We start from the raw sequence: 24,585 nt of genomic DNA, 5'->3' as shown, positions 1-24,585 counted from the left end.
TTTAGATACAATATGATAAAGCCTTTTCAATTAGCTAAAGCTTGTTACTGTAAGTGACTATAATGTCTCATATTACTGAACATTGTTTTACTTTTACTGTTTTACCTTTGTTTCATTTACAAATTTTTGAATAATAAAAAAAAAAGGTTAAACGTTGGACTGCCAGTGTATACATCCTGTACACACACACAAACACAGGGTTCAGATGTATCAAAGTGTTACATGCAGTAAGTGTAAGTTCTGTGTCTTGTTGATGAGAGACATCAGAGGAAAATGTCCAAACTGGTTTAAACTGACAAAAAGGCTAAAGTAATGCAACTTTTAAGAATATAATTAATAATGACCTAATACTTAAACTAGATTGAACTATTGGAATTTATTTCTGGCTGCCCTGACGCCTTTTTAATAAGTGTCTTGAGGCTCACGAGTCAATGTCTCATATTGCTTATGACACATTTTTCATAATTATATTGACAACCTTTTAATTCATTAAACTTGAAGAAGGGTATATAGTTTTTCTGATTCATCCAACACACTGGTTGCCCACGGTGTGGTAAAATTATACAACTGCCACTCATTCATGTTAACTGATTATGGAAAACAGTCAACACTTTTTAACCCAATTCTAAGTCCTGAGATAAAAGATGAAATAAAAGGTGTAAATACTGCAAAAGGAGACACATGTGTCATTCATGTTAGACCTTTAATTCTGTAGAATTACATCACTACATAATCTAGATTAACAAAGTTAAGACAAATATAATATTTGCATCCCTGCAATAAGTCTCTACAATCAAGTTTAAGAGAGAAAGCTATTTTTACGGAAACATACACAGTTATCAGAATTAGTGTTTCGTTAAACAATGCCATAAAAGTGCCTGTTCATTCTTCATTTCTTATAGTGTTCATGTTTTCAGTTCAGGTGATACTAATTTAAGTAATATAAAATTAAGAAATGCACAAAATCCATTGAAAGTAGCATATCTAAATACTACAGCAAGATACTGGACATTCATTAGAACATGCACTCATGTGAGGGAAGGGAAAAGTGAAGCCAAGTTTCATGGGGAAGGAAAACGCCTAAGAATGTTCCACAGAGTTGTGGATGTTTGCTTCACCTCGGTTTGGACCAGTTCACATCATACAGGAGCCAACAAGCAATTTGACAATTTCCATTCACAAGTACATCAAACCTACATGCCATAATAAGTAATGAGACTGTTTGGTTAGCGGTGGTGAGAGTTTGATTGTTATGTAATTCACTAAGGATTAACAGTTCATTTTCAAATCATTTTAAGTCTCTTTTCAAACAGTGAACTGTTCACTAAATTAGCTTATGAAATTCACAACAAAAGATTGATGAGAATTAAGTGTTACAGGACATGATTTCATTCCACTCAATATAAATGTTTCACAACCGATATATTTACTATCAATAAACAATCCATATAGTTCTGATTTAAGCTTAAATATTTCAAAGACTGATTTCTCTCAGCATGTCAGATTTTGTCTAGAACTGTAAACTTCATTTAGGTAAACATTTATTTTACATTCTTTCATTTACGTGATGATGTTGCTCTGGGTCTCTGGTTGCTTGAGGACGTTTAATACTGCCGTCTGAAACTGCAGGTCCATAACGTGTTAAAACCCTCAATTGCTGGAAAAGCAAGCGCAGGCTATGGACCTACAATGCATTTGCAGTTAATCAAACAGATATTAAAATCACTCATGTTATTGTAATCATTATTGGAACCAGAGACTATTAATAGGTATATTTATCTTTCCACTCATATGACCCACCGAGAAGCCATAAAACAATCCAGAGAGTATTACACACTCTTCCTTAAAGCAACCTCAACAGCTTTAAGGAGGACTTCTATGATGTTTTACACTCCTTGTAGTCAAACCAACATGTAAACAGTAGTTACAAAGAGAGAGTGAGAAAGAGAAGCAGAGATAGAGGGAACTTTGAAAGATCATGGGAGATATAGAGGCTTAAGAAGAGGGGTATATATGAAGGGAAGGCGCGTGGCTATTCAGGTGTAAGACGTGGCCCTCTACCCTGGCCGTCCAACTGGCTCTGTTCCATTCAGTCTCGGCTATGGCTGCACCAGGCGGCTAGAAAAAGCAGAAAAAGAAATAAACGTCATCAGACATAATGCTAATTTTAAAACAGTACACATCAGGGGTTTTATAGTAGTTATTTTTGTAAAATACCGAACTCAAATTTATCACAGCAACTCCACAGTGGGTACTTTATGAAGCCAGAGAATAACAGGACAGAGACAAAATGTTAAATGTTAAACTGTAAAGCACTTGTAGAGGACAATCCTCCAGAAAAAAAAAAAAACATTCAGTCTCATATTTTTTGGGTTTATAAATGTAGAGCTCCCTTTTTAATTCAGAAAACAGGTTTTAAGTTGAGTTCAAATCTAGAGACTAAGATGGTCATACTGTACCTATTTCTCTGTTGATTTATATGTAGGTTTCATGTAATTAATCTTGTAATATTTAGGAATTCCTGATGTCAAATGAGCCCACGGACTAAATAGAAAACAGCGCAAGTATTAATGATCCACCACCATACTCAAAACGGTACATCCCATGTGGGTTGTTCTGAGAAAAGGCTTTCAGAATTATTCAAGGTTCAAGACTAAATTGTGTCATATTTCAGTTCTAATTGTGTTTTTAAGAGTTTCATTTTAAAGTGCAGTAATTAGGTGTATTTTTAACTTTAGGTTCAGACACACTGACAAAGAATATTATATTATATTATATTATATTATATTATATTATATTATATTATATTATATTAATTCAGTTATGCACAAAAATGTGTAAAGATTTGTTGTAGCCATGTATGTAAATGTATGCAGGTTTTGACAGTCTTACTACACAGCCAAACTGAAATGAAGCAATCAAGCTATGATTAAATTGTAGACTTTCCACTTTAATTAAATGGGATCATCAACAACAATACATTTACTGCTTGGAAATTACAGATGCCCTTTCTAAAGCAATCCTCCTGATTTAATTTGAGACTGGCAATAAATATGCACTGACATGGACAAATACATATATCAGAGACCACTTAAATGCTTGAGAAAGCTGCATCATAAACAATAGAAATCAGCTACGTTTAATAGAGAAAGCAACAGCATTTTGACACACACAATAAAATAAGAATTCAAAGGATTGGAAATAAATATCTTAGTGACATTTACATTTACTGCATTTGGCAGATACCTTGATCCAGACGACTTACATTTTACTGAGTAGTTACAGGTCAAGGGCCTTGTGACCAAAAGAAAACCACATGTTAGTGGTATCTAATCAAAAAAAAAAAAAAAAAAAAAAAATGGGAACATAAAGGTTAAATGTTAGAGCAATGGATAAAGTGGTGTCAAGTGGTCTGATAAGTTCAGATCGACCATATTTCAGAAAGTTATAGTGTTAAAGGATGCTGTGCTCTGGAGTTGCTTCGGTCGGTCAGGTCTAGGCTCAGCATCATTATACGGGGGAAAAGTGTTAAGTTGAAAAAACTGCACAGTACTGAACAGATGAACACCACTCTTCCAAAAGAATTAGTCCCCTCTTGACTAAACTGAGATGGTGTCCTCAAAAGCAATTTTTATTCTCATCAAATCATTCAGTGATCACTAGTGCTCTGGGGAGGAAGAGACTACCATCCTGGTCCTCAATACACACTGTGTCCATGTTCATATTTAAAAATAACCCCTCACACCATTTGTTCACCCTGAAGTCCACCTGGACAATATAAACATACTGTACTACAAATAGCATCAGTGTTCAGTCATTTCCCAAACAGCCTCACCTGGCACAGCCACAGTGGACATGACCTCCGGCTGGCACAATGTGTCCACTTTCACATGCTGGAAGGCCTTGCAGGCTGCACTCTGGAGGTGTCTGATCAACAAGCAGATACAGTTAAGAGGTGAACAAACAGTGGGCTTATGTACATCTGCCTACTTTTAATAATAGACATTGAAATAACACGACACACAGTCTGAGACACAACTTATTGTAGGAATACCCCACAATTATAACATTATAACATTCTGGACCTAATTTAACCATTAGCTTTCTTTATTCAATGTGCTAAAATCTATGTTTGATTAAATTATTAATAAAGCACTCGCTGCTGGAGAGCACCATTACTCTCACAGCACGTCCCCTGAAGCATCAATAAGTCATAAAACGCTTAATCTATAGTACAGTAGGTAAGCACTGTAGAAAACACTGCATATAAGCAGTGCAGCTAAGTCAGTTCAGACTTGAAAATGACTTTAGACTGTTATGGACAATGATACTGGATAATGGACACGTGAACGGACACTAATTTAGATCTAAAAAGCAAGCGGGGAACCTTTTCCATTCTTCCTCTCCATCCCAGAACTCATACATAACGAAAGAGAGGCCATCAGGAAGCCGCACTGCAGTCACACTGGAGAGAGAGAGAGAGAAAGAGAGAGAGAGAGAAAGAGAGAGAGAGAGCATGAGCGAGAGAGTGTGAAAGCATGAGAGAGAGAGAGAGAGAGAGAGAGCGAGAGCAGGGGAGGAAAAGGCAGAACATATGTAGAGATAAAAACAACTAACTTTTCTGCTAGAATTTAATAATTTAATAAAACATTTTACAGAATCAAGTCATAATTAATAGCCGTGTGCAAAACCCCACTGGGTGGCAGTAGTTCTTTGTATTGCATCCAGCTTACATCATATGTGTAGATAAACCTGACAGTGTGTATTGACTGCCTCAAAGCTTTCATTAGAGGAGGTAATCCTGTGGCTAGTGCGTACAGGTCTGTTTAACACCTGCTTAGAAAGAGATCACTCGAGTGGAAATGCTTTTGTGTCTGCACATTTGAGCAACTGAAAGTCTTTGGTATTAATGTGACTGAATTTATAAATTTTTTTTATCAACTCCGGTTTATGCCAGTCTCTCAATTTACATGGACTTCTCACGTCCAAATATGTGACTCGTAAGAAAGAAAATAAATTTAATAAGCAAGTTGAATAAGAGCCTGACAAAATGTAAAGGGGAAAAGGGTATATATATATAAATATTAAAAAAAAAACATTTATTGGTATTAAAAAAACGGTATGAATTGCATGTTCATTCCTGAGTAATGGCAACTATCCAGATATTATTCTATTAACAGAATTCATGATGAGAATTATATGGTCAGAAAAAAAAAATGAAGGTTCTTAATTTGACCAGATGCCTGAGTATAACCTCTCACAAACACTACAAAATAAGCTATTTAAATAATATATATTCTTTTTCTATGTCCTTCTGTAAATACAGTACGAGTCAAAAGTTTGGACACAGTTACTGTATGCATACATTTTCTAAATTCTGCATAAAAAAAAAACTATAAAATAACACATATGGCACTGGGTAATTAAGCAACAACAACAGTCAGTTGTTATTTTAAGATATGGAAGTCAGCTGTTCTGGAACTGTTCTTGCAAAACTCATAAAGCACCATGATGAAACACACCATCATCTCATAAAGAACATCCCAGGAAAGCAGAAGCAAACGTTACCTCTGCTGCAAAAGCTGCCTCTGCGGATCATTTAGAGTTACCAGCCTCAGAAACCTCAGATTATGATAGCCGTTATGAAGGCTTTACAGAGCTTACTGCACATGTAAGTAGCAAACACATCTCAATATCAACTGTTCAAAAGAGATTACTGCATATTTTGGATGCCTTTATCTTTGTTTTACAATGTTAAAAGAAAAATCAAGAAAGACCATGGAATTAGATGGTGTGTCCGAACTTTTGAGTAGTGGTAGAGTAAATAAGATGCACACATTTCAATTGTGATTTTTTTTGCATAATCAAAAGTTCCAGATTGAATTGAAAAAATGAAAAAAATAATAATTTCTGGGATTCACAGTCTAGATTTGTTGTTTTGCATCTATAACTTGAAAAAATTGAAAATTGAAAAATCTTGCATTAAATCTCATAATGAATATGATGTATATTTCATACATATCATAATTAGACGATGTAAACCAATCTTACATTTCTTGCTTGTCATCTGGCATGAATTTAAAAGTTTAATAAACACTTATTTCCACCTTTTTAAATCAGCAAAAAACAACAACCTTCAGCCGAACAACACTAGCTCTGATTACAGGCACCCAGATTTATTGTAGCTTTTCCATTAAATCCAGGTAATGACAAAGTAAAATAAGTAACATCTGGAAATGACATACATACTGTTTATAGATTATGGACAGTAAAATAGCAGTGAAAGTAGAGTACACATGATTAAAATTGACTCAGCTCATTAATAAATAGATGTGTGCACACACTCACTGGAAACAGTCCCTCTGGGCAGAGACATTCTTCAGATACTGCTTTAGAGCTTCACAAAACTCTCCCAGCTGCTTCTGGGATACCTTCATCTCCTGACGAATCAGGTAGAGGGACTGCAAAGTGAAAAAAGAAGAAAGATAATAAGGGAACATTGCATAATAAGCCAATCAGTGGCACAGTGCTGGGAAAACAGAAGGGAGATAAAGAAACAAACTGGCTAATGAGTGCCATCTTAAATCCCAGCCAATAATAATTGTGGACGCTGACAATCAGGTTTCATCAGACATCATGGCACTTACAGCAAATGTGTTCAAAATGTATCTAATTTGTTTAAATAAAATAAAAATAGAAAAGAACAATTGCAGAAAAAAAAATCATTTCTATGAATATAAACTTCATATACGTACACAATAATAAAAAGGTTCTCCAAAGAGAAAATCATCATTTTGAACTAGAAAGCTGTACCCTTAATATGTGGGTTTTTCATAAACTCTTGGTAGAAAGATCTTGGTGGTGGGATCGTTACAAGTTTGAACTCATGATCTTCCATTGTAAGGGCAAATGTGTTTTTGTGTTAATTGGGAGCTATAATAGGACTTAGGACAGTTAAACAAAATGTAACTGTGCTTGATACAGCAGGTGCAGTTTCTGTTACCATGTGTCAGATGATTCCAAGGTACTATTATTATTATTATTATTATTATTATTATTATTATTATTATCCCATAGTTCTCTAATATCGCTTGTTCCCACTAGGAAGCTAGGTTCAATTATAACTCTATAGAGCTAAACAGGGCAGTGAGCATGCTGTTGTGTTATAGCGAAGCATCTAAAAATTTGACCAAAAAAATGGAATATTGACCTATTTATCACTTGATAAAGTACTTAGTAATTAAATGGAATTGAAACATTTAGGACTTAAGAAATTAAGGCATTATAAGGATTGTAGTATGATGAATGGCTTATGGATACACCACCATATATATATATATATATATATATATATTTTTTAATGTGTAAAAAATACATTTTTGCAGTGTGATGATTTGTGGCAACTCATCCTGATATCCGGTTCATCCATGCGTCAGGATATCACTCAGAAATGTAAATCCTCAAATATCGTTCCTTAGAGGTCTCTGACTAGCTCTTCCCAGGGTGGAGTAATAAAGACTAATTGAAACTAGTAAGAACTCCTGTTTTATAGAACAAACACTAGTTTCCCCAGGGCCTAGACATAAAGCAAACTCAATCCTGATAATAAACCCAGGACCTCATCAGCAGCACTACGTAACACTTAACACCTTAACATGCAATCAGAAAAACTCCATTACTAATCCCAGCCCACCCTTAGTCACAGTAACATTATATGTACAGTATATATTCAATATTGAGTAGAACTAGATTATTGAGATCTTTTTTTCTTAATATTTAACCACAGGGTTATTCTGTAAGAGCTCAATTTGTACTGACTGTATTCCTATAATTTGTTAGTTTTCTTGAACAGCAAGGAGCCGTCAAAAGCTCGCATTAACCCCAGTGTGCTTGTCGGACTGGATGAAGATGCCCCATAAAGTAAGCATAAACAATCAAGATGCTCAGTGGGAGATCTGTGTAGTCTGTTATGGGCCTGAAGGCTAGAAAATTACAGTTCATATTATTTTGCACATTTTATATTCTTCGCTTTATGATTTTGTTTGACAGTTTTTTCTTATTGAATTGAATCCGACTGCAGGTTGTATTTGGCCAGGATTTGTATTCTTCAAAAAATTTTATATGCTATGCTTTATTCACTACACCTGGAAACAGACACTACACTGAGTCTTGAGCATTAAGTAATAGGAAATGTTTGAGGTTTTATTTCCCCAGTGTATAATGTCTGAGATGTCTGAGCTCTATGCTGTCAACATGTACGTATATATTGTATTTATAAATAAAAAGATTCATAGGACTATGGTGAGTTTTTGTTGCATTTTAATAAATGCCCAAAATTAAGTGTATTAAAGAGGCTAGTCATGCTTTGAACTCTACTGCTTGTAAAAGTTCACGCAGGCCTGTTCTGTGATGTTTATGCTGTACAGTGTGAATGGAACAGAGTTCTTACTGTGTGAGGTGTGGTGAACACTGGGATGCAACCTTAAAAGAGGATTATGGAAATTATTGTTGCCATGGAAACTGGGGAATACCATCCTCACTCATTTGCCATCTCTCCCACATTCCACCCATCTCTCCTGCTCTTAGAATGGTTAGTAAATCACAGGTTCATCCCCCATCATAATTTGCATATATTTACATAGTGAGCTATCCTTAAACAGGGTTAAAGCAATGAGGCTTGGAAAATGGAATGGGTTGAGCAACAACAATGTCATTCCTAATTTTAGGCAATGCATGTGCTCTTTCTTCTGCCTTGATAATGATAATGGCCTTGAATGACCAGGATGGCTGGCAGATAAGCTGTTATGTATCTCCTTCCATGGTTTTGATTTTCTCTCTCCTTCGCCCTTTCTCTTCTGTCAACCTTTGCCAAGCTGCCTATCTCTTTCTGTCCTTTCCGTAGTTCAAATCAATCAGTCTTAATATTTCAGCTCCATCTATATGGGCCTGCATGCTGGTCTAGAAGAGCCCTGCAAGGTGAAGACCTTAAAAATAGCTAAAGCTGCAGCGATACACAACAGTGGAGACTGGCAGAATGTTTACTCACAAGTTTTCTCTACCGGTATAAGCTTAAACAGAAAAGGGGACTGGACGTCTTTAGAATTCAGTAGTAGAGTTGACAAGGTGTCTATTTAAAAGAGGAGCTGTCAGAGGAGCTGAGGAGCTGTCTTAGGGCACCTACTTAATGCTTAAAATGAGGGACATGAGGGGTTGGGGTTGAGAATATTGTTGGCATAACTCTTCCATGGCATTTCCTACACTGGCAAAAGGGTGGCATAAGTCATTAGAGATGTAACACACAGCCACTAACTTTCTGTTTATTCCAAAGACCTACACCTGTATTTGGTTTTGAATTGACATGACAGATTTTTTCAATAGCGAGCTACAGTAGTAGCTTGGATTGAACCAATTACCTCTGCATGACATCTACACACTCATTCGCTCCTAGGGGCAAATTAAGATCCAACCTACTATCCAGTCCAACCCACTGTAGGTGGTAGGAAGAAACACGTGAACCCAAAACAAACCGACGTAAACATGAGAAGAACAGGCACTGGATCTCTTTACACCTGAGCCCAAGGAAAAATTGACTGGTTGTTTAAGACAATCAAAGAAGATAAGCTAATAAACAAACAATCGCATGACAATGTGCCTCCTATTACTATTTGTATCTCATCTGCTTTTGTAACACTTTCATAATTTTTTCCATCTCTACTAAATGTAAAAGTAAAAATATGTAAAAGTAAGTTTTTTTCTTCTTTTTTTCACTTGAGTAAAAACAATGCATGCATGCAAATACATTGAAATTAGCCAGTGACAGCTAAAAATTAAGTGAAATACCACCCAAATGTGCCTAACAGCTATAATTACACAGCCACCAAAACTACAATCAGCAAAGTGATAGAAATCAACAAAAGCCTTCTCCATGACTGTACTATCATTTTGTTTTGTGAAGCATTATTTAAATGAATATGACACTAAATATCATCAGTTTTTCTTCTGAAGCTGTTAATTTTTAAGACATCTGCCTTTTTTTTTTTTTTTCATTCAGATGCTTGTAATAAAGCACCTCTTTAAAATAATATATTATTATTAACACTATATAAAAATATCCCTTAGGTCCTTAGAACACTCTGCTACAAATGATCCTACGCGCACACACACACACACACACACACACACACACACACACACACACACACACACACACACACACACACACACAAACACAAACACACACACATCTTGCACTAATTCTATTTGTGCTGTGACAGCTGAGTGTAAAAGCTAACAAGGATTAATGATGGTAAATGAGAGTGATTCTGTTTCCTCACAACCCTGCATGCGCATATCTTTGTGCAAATCAGAGGCAGGATGCAGATAAGCTCAGTACACATGGATCTCAGAGCTGTAGTTTGGGTGGGGGAGCAGAAGCGCAGTTGCACTGCTGTTCCATTAACATGTATTTTTCATCAGAAACTGTGCACAGTGCTCCCATGAGCCACCAGCTCTCTACCATGGTAACCCGGACATCCCAAAGGGCATCGGTTCTCATTAACAATCCATAATTTCTAATACATTAATGGAGCATGTTGCTGGAAATACAAAAGGATATTCATATGTAACAGATTTAACAGAAGTAAATATACGAATTGCATTTTTTCCATCCGTTTGGCAGTGCCCTGAAGTGGTTTCATAGTGTTTGACCTTCATTTCCCATTCTGCCTTTTGTAAAGTAAGCCATTTGGTTTATGAAATTACAACAATCACACTAGCGGTGTGAATCTCTCTGGCGGTTATTTAGTCTCCTAAAATGCTTAGAAACAAAAGCCTAGAAATACTGTAACTGTTCCTCTAAGAAGAGAAAATTCTAAGTAGGAACCTCCTCTTGGCCAACAATGCAATTAAAGATTGATGGAATGCACTTTCTGTAGACCACAAAAGCAGCATTTTACCCAACACTTAGAAGGTTGGACTGGTAATGTACCAGGCTGCTTATGGCTCTTATACTTGGGGTTAAAGGAAAAAAAATGAATGTCTAAGCCTGCGATGATTGTACGACTGGAGATAAGGGTATATTGCATTCCTCAAACGTTGTAGGTCAGGTGCTGGTGTGCATCACAGCAGGCTAGAAGATGCTGTGCATTATCTCCAGATAATCAGGCTACCACTCAAAATGCTACCACAAAAGGTAGCAACTTACAAATTTCATGCAGCCAGTTAAAAAAAGTCCAGGAAAGAAAAATTCCACAAAATTGATGGATGGAATATTCTACATGCATGAGGCTTGCCCCAGTACTTACTGCACTAGCTGTCCCATCAGTGTCAGTTAGCCGCTGATGCAGGTCAAACCAGACTGTCTGTAACAGGAACAGAGACAGAATAACCACTCATGAAATCAGCTTTGCTCCTTAGTTGTGTCTCCCCCAACCCCCCTCCCCCACCTGCATACAGTACTTATCCACACAGACCCTGAGGTCAGAGAGATAAGTGCATGCTTTAACCATAAGCACCTGCCTGCTCTGTCTCGCTACAGAAATGGATAGAAGGTTAACAAAATAGCTTCTCAGAATACAAGCTTTCCGCTACTACTGTAGGTGGTCTTCTAATAGGTACAAATAAGTCTCCTTTATTCCCCTAATGAAACCCCTATACCCTTTAACTTCTGAAAGGTTTCCATTCTTATAATGGAATTATAATATATATTTTAGCTGTTATTGTTAATAGTATGATTATCATCATTCAGTTATGTGCACTTATCAAAAAAGGTACACGAAAAAGGTGCCTGGAAAACATTTAACAGGAGTCACATGTAATCACTGGTCACTCCACACAAACAACCAAACCAAACCAACCATGCTGTTCAGCCTGACTTTTCTCAAATGGATAAAACTGAGCCGCAAATAAAATGGTGCTAATTTTCAAACAGTCCCTCTGTTTCAACCACAAGACACCGAAAAATAACTTGTATTATGAAAAAGGAAAATAAAATACACTGCCCCTTAATAATGATACTTCATTCATATTCAGGTCTTGCAATTCTAATGTAAACTATGATACTGAGAAACTGCATAATAAACTTAAAAGTCACAATAAACTTGAAACAAGCCTCTGAATCCTAATTAATAATTCATGATTATGAATTCTATAAAGGTTAGAAAGATCTTCACTGAATAAATTTTCCTCAAATGTTTGGGCCATTACTTGCACTCTAGTGCACATTTTATTTTCAAGACAGATCACTATAGCTGACAGACAGTGATCAGTATTAATTACAGCTTATTTCTATTCTAACTGTACAGTCCATTTCCCTTAAGATTAAATCTTGCTTGCCTGCTTGTATTTAATGACGCATGCAAGCTAGGCAAAACAGATGCACAATGTACTGTTCACTTAAGCACGGAAACAACTTAAGTAATATTGTCTAAACAGACACATCTGGATGGGCCGATATCTTTCCCTATAGCACATTTTTGGAAGGATAAATACAGATGGTGATAAATCTTCACCTATATCTTGCTGAACATTAATTAGGATGATTATGATAAAAGCGCATGGGCAAATCACTGACATATATTATACTAATATTTTTTGGCACAAAGAGAAGCATTTTCACACTATTAAATGAATGAGATAGAGTGGATGGAGGCTAAGATCTAGTGTCAGCACGCTCCACTCGACTGAAAGAGCTGAATACATAATGGTTGCTAATGACGCTATACATCTGCACAGATCTCCCGTAGTGGCCGGAAATTATATCCATCTTGCTGTGGATGGGTGAGGATGGCAATCACTGTGGGGGTGAATGGCAGGAGCTCCAGTGATGGAGGTCTTTATGACACCACTGCAGGAAGTAAAGGAAATTCATTTTCCCTGAACACTAGGAGCGTATTATACAGATAACAAGAGCACTGTGATGAGAGTGATGCCTCATTCAGCTGTAGGCCTAAACTCGTGATTGTATACTATCATGTGCTATGATCATTATAGCAAAAGATGGAGTGATATCCTGCTTTACTCCTAGCTTTTAAACTACTTATGCTCCTTATTCAATAAATAAATAAATATGTTTATCAGCACACATCAGCAACATCTGTTGGTACATCATGATGGTTTTTAACGTACACTAGTGAATTGTGAACACCTACTGAATTTACCTTTCAAAAACAATTTTAAGTCATATCTCTATATCATAAATGACATAAGTTACAATAAATGTCATAGTTTTCATAGTGACTCTCGATGTCTATGGATAATAAAATCATGTCTACAGTACAATAGACTAGACTATTCCCCACCACCCCCTCAAGTTTAACCGTTTGTTGCACCGTTAAATTAATGCCACACAAGGACAATTATTTTTCTTATTTAACATTTTTCTTAGTTCTCTATTGACATAATCTAAATGACAATAAATCTGTTGGTTTCACACGTAATGTAGAGGCAAGAACTGGTGAAATGTTTTATATACTTACTCAAATGTATATTTCTAAATGAGCTGCAAATGTAAGTAGCGCTTACAGTTTAAAGCATTTCTGTCAAAATCTACAGGATTAACCAGGGACCACATTGCTTAGCAACACCCTATATTCTCCCTATGTACATAATAATAATAATAATAATAATAATAATAATAATAATAAATAATTTAGAATATTGTTTATCATTTTATCACTGGCAGTGCCATGTTAGCATGCCATGAATACAAAAATTCAAATTTCACATGGTTTACATACAAGTGAAAATATCTATATTCAGAATTTGACCTTTTATGATGATTGGAATTAGCGTGCTACCTTGTTCTCCAGACGTCCAATCAGCTCAGCCAGACGGTTGATCTGCATTTCCAGGCCTTCTTTCCTTACCTCAACAGGACCTAGGAACAAGACATCAGATACAATCATCCCAGCGTGCTAACTGACAGTGAATAATGAATGATGGCAATGTGTCTCCCATGCCTCCCTGTGAAACTTTTAAAGCAGAGTAGCAGTGGGACTTGGATATGTTACCCGTACTATTTTCACTTTTAAAGTCTGGGTTTTAAAGCACAATTGCTTTTGTTATATTTAATGATAATGAATAATAGTTTTTTTTTTTTCAATGTTTGTTATGTGTATACCCTTCGGCCACTTCATTAGGTACACCTGTTCAACTGCTTATTACAAATAATTAATCAGACATACACATGGCAGCAAATCACTGCATTTAGGCATGTAGACACAGCCAAGACTATCTGCTCTTTAAACTAAGCATCAGAAAGGGGAAGAAATTGTTATCTGGCGCTATACTGGTCTATGTAGTCCTGAAACTGCTGATCTACTGGGATTATCACCACAATGATCTCTGCGTTTTACACAGAATAGTCCTATATATATATATATATATATATATATATATATATATATATATATATATATATATAAACACACACACACACACTCATCTAAAGGATTATTAGGAACACCATACTAATACGGTGTTTGTCCCCTTTCCACCTTCAGAACTGCCTTAATTCTACGTGCCATTGATTCAACAAGGTGCTGAAAGCATTCTTTAGAAATGTGCCAAGAAAACATCCCCCACCATTACACCACCACCACCAGCCTGCACAGTGTTAACAAGGCATGATGAATCCATGTTCTCATTCTGTTTACGCCAAATTCTGACTCTACCATTTGAATGTCTCAACAGAAATCGAGACTCATTAGACCAGGCAAAATTTTTCCAGTCTTCAACTGTCCAATTTTGGTGAGCTTGTGCAAATTGTAGCCTCTTTTTCCTATTTGTAGTGCAGATGAGTGGTACCCGGTGGGGTCTTCTGCTGTTGTAGCCCATCTAGGTTGTGTGTATTATGGCTTCACAAATGCTTTGCTGCATACCTCAATTGTAACGAGTGGTTATTTCAGTCAAAGTTGCTCTTCTATCAGCTTGAATCAGTCGGCCCATTCTCCTCTGACCTCTAGCATCAACAAGGCATTTTCGCCCACAGGACTGCCACATACTGGATGTTTTTCCCTTTTTACACTATTCTTTGTAAACCCTCGAAATGGTTGTGCGCATTGAAGCAACTGCCATGTGATTGGTTGATTAGATAATTGCATTAATGCAGTGGTTCTCAAACTGTGGGGCGCGCCCCACTAGTGGGGAATAGAGATATGACAGGTGGGGCGCAATGAACGGGAGGGAATTAGTGGAAAATAATAGTAAAGTACCTATTCTAATTCATGCTTTTCTTTATTGATTTATTTAATCTTTATTTTCTTTATCGGACACTCGAAACTAAATAATCACACACAAAGAAATGGATCATTAATACAAATAAATTAAAATAACATCAAAGAAAAAGTGGAACCATAGTGCAACAATAACGGTTTAACGTCGGCATGTTAATTGCAGAGGAACAATATATAAGGAGACATTCGGTATTATATATGTAATTTCATTTATTCCTATGTGTATGCTGATGTTTCTGTATTTTTGTTAAGCATTAATATTTTATTAGGCAGTACTAGTCTGGCATATAGTCCAGTGTGGTAACAAAGTTGCTTTTTGATCCTTCAGGCGCTGAACAGAAGGGAAGATCAATATCGTTCTACACTTTTTGTTGCTTTGCGGCATTTTGTGATGATCCCTAAATCATTCGTTGCGCCGTAGAGAATAATGGTGTTTATGCTTTTAAACTTGTATAATTTAAGGCGAATGTAGCTTAAAGACAATGTAGAGAGGAAATATATATATATATATATATATATATCTGGGTATCTTATTTGCGGGTTTGTTTACGCAGCTATTGAATTCGGAGATGCGAATATAAAACTAACTTTACCGCGGACACAAACAGGTGTTATGCGCTAAAATCCCCCCCTGCCACGGATTGCCCCCCTACATAATCTCTATCAATTATTATATTAGGACATACATTCAAAGGTTTATTATTATCGAATATATTATTACTATTATAATTAACCCTAGGCACGTGACAGCCGTCGAGACGATTAATACAAATCCCCAAAAATGATTATTTTATGGCACATTTATTTTGCAGGGGTTTGTCAATGTACAAATAACAAATTATTTATCACAAATTACACTAAATAAATTGTGTTTATGGTGAAAAATTACAGGAAATGATTTTATTATAAAATAAGCAATATAAAATATACATGTGGTATATGAAAAAATATATAATTTATATATTTTCCCCCTATAAAACATTTTTTTTATATTGCTTACTTTATGATTAAATTCATTTGTTATAATTTTTGTAATTTGTAAACCATAAACCTATGAATTTAGGTGGGCAATCCGTGGCCTAGGTCTGGGGCATTTTAGACCATAACACAGTAGCGTACTGTATGTAGTGAGCATAATAACATCAATGGATACATTTGTTACATGGACCACAAATAAGCAGGTGTTTCAGCATCATCAGCCTAATCAACCAAAAATCCAGCCGAAAGGAAAACATGATGAAGCCTATGTTGTGCTTGGATTCATGGTGGTGATGGTGGGGCAGAGGAGAGACCCATGTGTGTTTGTCTTAAACCGCTGGCAGCAGACAGCATGAGACAAAGTAAGAAGACACTTATCGACAACACACCCCAGTCACATTAATAAGCCACTTAACTTTTTTGAAAGAAAGCTCTAGATAAGTGACAAAGTAAGACTGTTATAACAATTGCACGTGTATTTTATCTGTTTTGAACTTGGTGTTATTTGATCTTACTTGTTTAGAAATTGATTTTTCAATAAATAGTACACTTGGCCGTTTTCGTTATCATTTTGTTGACAAGTGGGGCTTGAAAATTCGCCCACCACCTTAAGTGGGGAATGACAGAAAATGTTTGAGAACCACTGCATTAATGAGAGATTGAACAGGTGTTCCTAATAATCCTTTAGATATGCAGTGAGCAGCAGTTTTCTGGGCAAAAATGTCTTGAGGTGAATGACCAGACTATTCCAAGCTCATAGTAGGATAACAGTTACTCAAATAACATCTCGTTAAACCCGAGGTATGCTGAAGAGCATCTCTAAATGCAAGACACATCAAACCTCGAAGCAGAAGAAGACCACACCAGGTGCCGCATATACATGGACTGGAAAAAATGTACAACAAAAGATAAAAAAAAAAAACATTGCAGGGGGCTCAATTTTTGCTGTGACGTTTGGAATGGTAGGGTCAGAATTTGATGTAAACAACATGTACTATAAGCATGGGTACATCCTGCCTTTTATTAACGGTTCAGACCAGTGACTGTGGCGTAATACCAGTTAATTTATTTGCATATTGTTGCTGTCTATGTCTACTGCTTTATGACCACAGGTAATGTGCCATGTAACACCACTACAGTAAAATCATCTCAAATTCTTTTTTTGAACATGACAATGAGTTTAATGAATTTAAATGCCACCTAATCTTCAGATAAGATCTCAATCAAATCTTAGAAAATACTCATCTATACCACATCTATACCACTTTCCCTTCATATACGGTCTCAGGGGGCCTGAAGCCTAACCAGGAGACTGAGGGGACATGAATGGGGTGCCGAATCATCGCAGCGCACACACACTTACATGCTTATTCACACACTGTGGACAACTTGGGAATGCCAATTAACCTAATCTGTATGTCTTTGGACCGTGGAAGAAAATCGGGGCCCCTGAAGGAAACCCACCAAGCACGGGGAGAACAAGCAAAATCAACGCACACAGACCAGAGGCGGGAATTGACCAGACCCTGCTCCCACAGGCTGTATGCGCTCATCACTGTAGAACAGGGTAACCAGGGACTTATCAGACTACATGACCTTTTTCCAATGCTCCACAGTCCATGGAAAAAAGTTCCTAGCAAAATGAAGGCTTGTTTCCTGTTTAGCCTCACTAATAAGTGGTGTTCTTAAGGCTACACAGTTGTTTAGTCCTAATCCCTTGAGTTCTCTTCACATTGTGTGTTTAGAAACGCTCTTAGTTTTACTATTAAACATAGATGTGAGTTCTACTGTTGTATTCCCAGATAGGCTACAGCAGCAGAAGATACTCACTGCTTCAGTTAGAATTAATAAACTTGATAGCAGCTGAACCGTATTAATCACTGCAGTAATTATCCAATGGATGGACCATAACTATTTGCTCAGTTAAATCCAGGTGGTGACTTTTTTTTCGCCAGGCAATGTATTTTCAAAGTTGAAAAATGAAGACTAAAACATTTTTATTTACAGTAAAAGATGGGATTATAATCATGAGAAAATAAAGATGATAGCATTAATAACATTTCACCAGTAAACTGTGTCAAATTTATGATTGCTTAAACTGGAAACAAAGTTTGGGAAAGCTGGTCTAACTTTGAAGTCTACAGTCTTGTAACTGCACGACAGCCGTACTGATGACAGCCGTCAGAGTGAGTAGCTGTGGTACCATACAGGCAGACACATAACAGATGGAAAATCCGCACACTCATTTCCTCAAACTACACTGTAGGCGTGCTGCAAAATATTAAGGAACATACAAATGTCATTAATTAGTGCACCACGTCAAAACAAGGACTGCATACTTATGCATTTGTCACAGTTTCATGTCAGCAGACTTTAAGCTCATAAACATAATTTGAGATGCTATAATATTCAAGGGTAAAAAAATTATATCAATAACTCCAAGATTTGTCTGAGTCCTGTTTAATTACCGGTACATGAGAAAGCATCATCATAAAAAAACTGAGGTTAAGTATTTGAGCAGAATACTAGCCCTGCCATGATTCATCACACATCCGCACAATACCCCTCCACTAAAATCTCTCAACTGTCCCTTTATCTCACCATCAGTTAAAGCGGCCAAAGCAGTTAAAAGCTACGTATAGCTTCTTCTTAACAACTAAAGGGAGGTAACATATCTGAATGAATCTTGCAGAATGCTTTAAAATGAAATAGTGTGACACAGAAGTGTTCATTAAACTACGCCAGCTCTACAATTTCAATCCTAGCCACTATTTCAGAGCATTTAAGATTCTCAGTTAAGCAAAGCTTTTGGAAAAACGTTGCAGGATGCTGTGCCTGAAAATGGCTTAAATTTTGCTTCTCATCTAGCAAAGTGCTGTCTGATCAGTGTAACGCAGGAGAGAGAACATCAATATACAGTAAGAACTCAGTCATAATGAAATGATACTAAGCAGAGAGAAAGAAATAAGAAAAGATAAAAAACAAATGTATTTTTTTAAATGTGTAAAATTTAGCTGTGCTTTATTTTAATCACTATCAATAATGAACAAAATATATATATATAACCCTTTTTACTCAGGCACTCAATGTTCACAGGCCAAAATGCTTTGTTTTATGGATGCAAATGCTTTGTTGTCAAAGTCTGCTTAACTGTCACCCACTGACATCACCACATGCTAACTTTCCTCCCGTGAACGGCTTTGCCAGGCCTTTACTGCAACCCCATTTTAGTTGCTGCTTGTTTTGTCTAAAGCATTGGATGACTGCCTTGAACATTTTAGAATATTCAGTTTCTTTATTATCAACTTTTGGCGTGCTTCTGAAGTTTTTTTTCATTCACTAACCATCTATACTGTAATGCACCATGCTATTAATGTTGCACTGTTTGACTGAATCTGAAATTATAATTCTACACTTTTGAGAATTCTTCCTGCTATTTCCATTAGTTGTTACATCAATAAACAGCAATGACCCAGTTCCACTGGCAATCACAACTTGCCATGCTTAATGGATGATGTGGGATAATTTGTCTCATAATCTCTTTGTTTCCTTCTGCATACTCTTCTCTCGCCATCATGCTGGTCCAAGTTAAGTTTGGCTTTGCCTGTTCGAAGAATATTTTAACAGAACTGGTCAGGTTTATTATTATTATTTTTTAGATGTTTTCAAGCGAAGTCTAATTAGGCGTTTCTGTTCTGAAGTGTCACCTGTGGTTTGGATCTTGAGGTAAACTCACTGTATCAGTTGAATTAAATTACTTGAAAATAAAATCACTTAAATTAATGTTTCCCTCCTGATTGGCTAAATGGTTCTGGCCTTGACTGGTGTTGGCAACTGTTTCTCTGGGGACTTGACAGTTCGATAGTTCATGACTGGAACTTCTTACAAGTCTACCTGGGTCTTCAATAACTACCTGGACTCCATATTAACATCAATTAACATCAGCTATTATAGCTGAACTGCCTCCCACCCTACACACTGTATAAATGCAGATCATTTACTGCTTTCTGTTTCACCCAAATGAGGATGGGTTCCCTGTTGAGTCTGGTTTCTCTCAAGGTTTCTTCCTATTAACATCTCAGGGAGTTTTTCCTTGCCACTGTCGCCCTCGGCTTGATCACCAAGGACGAACTGACCATTTTGATTCATACAAATTCACATTTCATACAAACCTAAATAATTCTTTTGACTATGTAAAGCTGCTTCGCGGCAATGAAAATTGCTAAAAGCGCTATACAAATAAAATTGAATTGAATTGAATTAATTTAAAATATATTGTGGTGATATATAAATGCAAAATAACCAAAATTACATCACAGTTCAAATGTATATGGATCAGTCCATGAGTACTGGCTTTATTAAGCATGAGCATGATTTTGAGCATCTTTACTTTGAAAAAAGAAACAAGTAATTGAACCAGATCAGCACACTTTACCATTAAAATAGTACATAAAAGCACATCATGGCAGTGTATCAGTGACTGGCTCGATCCCTGCCTCCTCAGCAATGTCCATGATTTAATTCAGTGCCAGTAGATAAAGTGAACATAAAAACGCAGTCCAGTAAAAAGAACATGCGTGGAAGGATCTAAATTGATCAGGCAATATTGTAAATCTTACATTCACTATAAGATAAAAGCACACAAACCCTGAAGCTGTGTGGTACAGCGAGTCCCTGGGATTAGAGGAGAGATTTTCTTATGCTACATTTCAAATATATAGTGGTTTTATTACTGCATGGGTATTGTGGTATATGGACCACATAAGACAGAGAAAAAAAAATCTGGTCTCCCAAAACCTTTTAAAGACCAACACAAGAGACACCTCTACAAAACAGATTGTTTTCATTATCCCTTACAGAGAGGAGTGTAACTAAATTCCCTTCTAAAAAACCCTTTTAATTGCTTTGAGCACATATTACAGTGTTTACTGTATGGCTCCTGAACCTACAGAAAGTGCTGACTTGACACACAAAGGATTCTGGGCTGTTGTAAACTCTTCATACTGAGAGGAAGACTGTGGAGATGATGGAGTTTATCGACATCGAGCTAATGTGGTTGTTAAAAAAAAAAACAGAGACAATACTTCAGCACTTAGCCAGAGAATGCAGACAGACAGACAGAGCATGTAATATCAGTATAAATACATCTGTTCCTGGAAGGCCCCTGAATTTGTGAAAGCATACCTGAAAGAAACAGCAGAATAAAGAACCTGTCACCTGTAGATTATTAGTAATTAGGCCACTTCCCCTCTTGTTGCTGTGGATTCCTCTTGTGAACTGTGGAGTTGTTGCGTTTGGGACTTTCTAAGTTGTATTTTTACATTCCTTACTCCTTATGGAGTTTTTATAGTTGAGTTTGATGTCACTGCTGTTTCTGTTTGTTATTGATGGATTGGGCGCTCTGTGTTGTGACATTTTGGTGCCGTGCACGTCACATAATCACTGATTGCTGGCAGTGTTTGTGATAGTCACTGTAGGATGCACCTGCATATTCTATCATGGACTGTTAGATTGCATATTTAATGTAGCAATCTGTATGACCTTGATTATGATGGTATTTCTTTAGACAGTCAAGTTCTGTGAATAATGAATTCTCTTATGATATATTTTTATTCTTATTGTATATTTTTGTTATATTACTTTTATCATTTGTATATACCAAATATATCCATTCATAGAAATCCAATCAGTTAATTTATAATCTACGACAAACCCGTCACACACCTCCACATAATTTTCCATTTGCTTATCATATTATTAAAAAAAAACAGATAAATATGGGACAACATCAACTCTGCCTGGGAGACACCATCCACCAGTGATCAGGTAAGAAGGGCAATAATCAGAGAAGCAGTGCACTGGCTCTGACTTTCAGAGACTTTTAGAAGGAGAAGAGGTAGTAGGTTGCTGCCCATCACAGCAAAATGATTTAACTCAGACATTTCCAAATCACAGGGGTTTAGGTGAGTAGTAAGAAGAGAAAAATCCAATACTTTTGGAGATTCAGCAAAGTCAAAAGGTTTTATCTGGTATGCTGAGAGCAAGTTTCTGAACTTGGGATTAAATGCTATATTTGGGATCAAATTGCTACAGTTAATCAGCAAAACTGATCATTTGTTTAAGGAGAATACGAACATAGTTTACGTTATGTTATTAAACACGTCAGTGTCGGACCTGTTTTTCTCCCTACCTTGCCATCCACCTGTCACTCTGCCATCTGTGCTGTCTGACAAGTGACTGAGGTCACTGTGTGTGGTCACACCATTGTTTTTAACTGTTATTGTCTGATAAAACAAAAACTATGTAAAATTCTACCAAATTGTAGATTTCATAACAGCCATTTAAAAGTACATACAAATGCTAGTAAAATACTATGGGATGCTTAATTAACGCTAATGAAAGTGTAACACCAGCCCTGATGAAATGGTCTCTACAGAAGCGCAATCACTAACAGGAGCTCTAAACAGGATCAGCCTCGTTTTTCCCTGCTGGATGGCTGACAAACGCACATTTCTGATAAAACTGTCTTGCAGGGTTTTTACATTGTATTTATTTATTTTTTTTTTTTTTACTTTTTACTTAAAGCTAATCCACAAATTTCACTATACATGACACTTGTTTGTTATACCCAACACAGTATGTTCACACACAAAAAAGTGTTCTTACAGTTGCATTGAATGTATTGCATTGCATATTGAATGACAGCCATGTGCTCGCCAACCCTATCACAGATTATTGGCTAAAAGGTTGAAGCATTTCGAAAAACCTTTAAAAAGGCTCTGCTGCTAGGCTGTTCGATGAGTCTGGGTCTTTGACAGCGCCTTTCCATAGGTTTGGGGGATACAGTACTTGTACCAAAAAAAATAACAATTCTTGCGTAAATTTATTCAATCAGTCTTTGAGCAGGTCCATCCTCCACCAACTAAAAAGCTTCTTACACACCATACTAATTTCTCTTTCCGTTTATGTTAACGATCAATTAAATGGGAATAAATTAATTGATTGGAGCAAGGACTTTTTTCACTTATAAGTAACATACTATTCTCCATGCTAATCACAAGTACTGTAGTAATGTTTTTTTATGTGACACATTCAAAGATTTCTTCTCCTTTTTGCACTTTTGCTGACAATAACATTTATATTTATAGATTAAATTGCTCCAACCTTAGAGAATTTTAAGTGACATGCTGAGGACTGAATTATTCATTAGGCTTTGGACCTGTATTCAATTATTCAAGTGAAACACAAATAAACTGCCACAATTAGCAGTGAAAACTTGTTTCAATGAAAATTAACTTGACCCAGTTACTCTCAGTATGTAAAATATGATATCGTCTGAAAGGCAATCCCAAAGAAACTCCACCTCTTTCCAATGAAGAATTCTTAATTCTTTCCATTTATGTGTGGAGACATAATTGTCCTACCTGAGCCCACATTCAGATTCCTCATGCTGTCCTTGGCACTAACTCTGTTATTGGGTGGGTAGTCTGGCACTGGTGCTTCATGATGCCTTTCAGGAGCACGTGGACTGGCCTTGCTGTGGTAAGATCTAGGTTAAAGAAGGGAACAGTAATTATTCATGAAAAATTTATAAACTAAGCAAAAACCCAGGCTAAAAATTGCTTATGCCAACAAATGAGTAAGTTCAATTCACAAAAAGGCACAACCAGTGCCAGATAACTTGATAACTCTGGGCATATTGACTATGCATGAGTGTATTAAGTGTATTGGTTGATGAGGTTTGACAAATAACTACAGTACCATCAGACCATTCAAGAGAATGAAAGATGAAAGTTACCCTGATTTAACTTAATGCTAAAGTAATTAAGGAGTGCTCCAACCATGAAAGCTGTTTAATATCTGCTTAAATCTTCAAATGACGTACAACAATTTTACTATATTATTGGTAAGACAGGTGTGAATACGCAGGGTGTGACAAATTAAAACAACAACGACAACAAAAAAACATAAAAATGTTTTGCCTTGTCTGAAGAATCTTGATTTCTGCTTTAACATGTACAGTAGGGAGTAGGGTCAGATTTTAAGTAATTAAAAAAATTAAAGCAATAATCCATTACTCCATTCTGGTTTGTGTCAACAGTGGTGGCTTACTGGTGTGGGAAATGTTCTATCAAGCCTACACTGAAGCCCTTAATATTAATCAATATCAATGGCAGAGAGTATCTAAATATTATTTCTGGCATTGTGCTTCCTTTTATGACCACGCCCAGCAGAGAAATAGGGCACATGTTTAGAGGCTAGTCCAGAACGATCATGTGCAATATCACAAAATAGAATTCATGTCAACCTAGTTCCATGAGTATGAGCTCAGTGTACTACAATGGTCTCTCCAGTCACCAGATTTAAAGCTAAC

General features: G+C 36.4%; 1 protein-coding gene across 2 annotated transcripts in view; it reads right to left on the bottom strand.

Annotated features, from left to right (window-relative positions):
• Positions 1-689: 689 nt before the first annotated feature.
• Positions 690-24,585, bottom strand: part of necab2 (N-terminal EF-hand calcium binding protein 2) — a 97,351-nt gene continuing 73,455 nt past the window's right edge. The window contains exons 7-13 of one of the 2 annotated variants that reach the window (XM_053499896.1): positions 23,636-23,760; positions 13,797-13,876; positions 11,304-11,360; positions 6,349-6,461; positions 4,388-4,465; positions 3,836-3,927; positions 690-2,118 (exon numbers count right to left, since the gene is read on the bottom strand). In XM_053499896.1, coding sequence (XP_053355871.1) covers positions 2,090-2,118; positions 3,836-3,927; positions 4,388-4,465; positions 6,349-6,461; positions 11,304-11,360; positions 13,797-13,876; positions 23,636-23,760 — 574 coding nt within the window. In that variant the 3' untranslated portion in view covers positions 690-2,089. The remainder of the gene's footprint in view (positions 2,119-3,835; positions 3,928-4,387; positions 4,466-6,348; positions 6,462-11,303; positions 11,361-13,796; positions 13,877-23,635; positions 23,761-24,585) is intronic. The other variant, XM_053499897.1, reaches the window with a different exon arrangement.

This window comes from Clarias gariepinus, chromosome 7 (assembly GCF_024256425.1).
Source record: "Clarias gariepinus isolate MV-2021 ecotype Netherlands chromosome 7, CGAR_prim_01v2, whole genome shotgun sequence".
Taxonomy (NCBI): Eukaryota; Metazoa; Chordata; class Actinopteri; order Siluriformes; family Clariidae; genus Clarias; species Clarias gariepinus.
The sequence above is the reverse complement of the archived record's forward strand: the minus strand, read 5'-3'. Positions and strand labels throughout refer to the sequence as shown.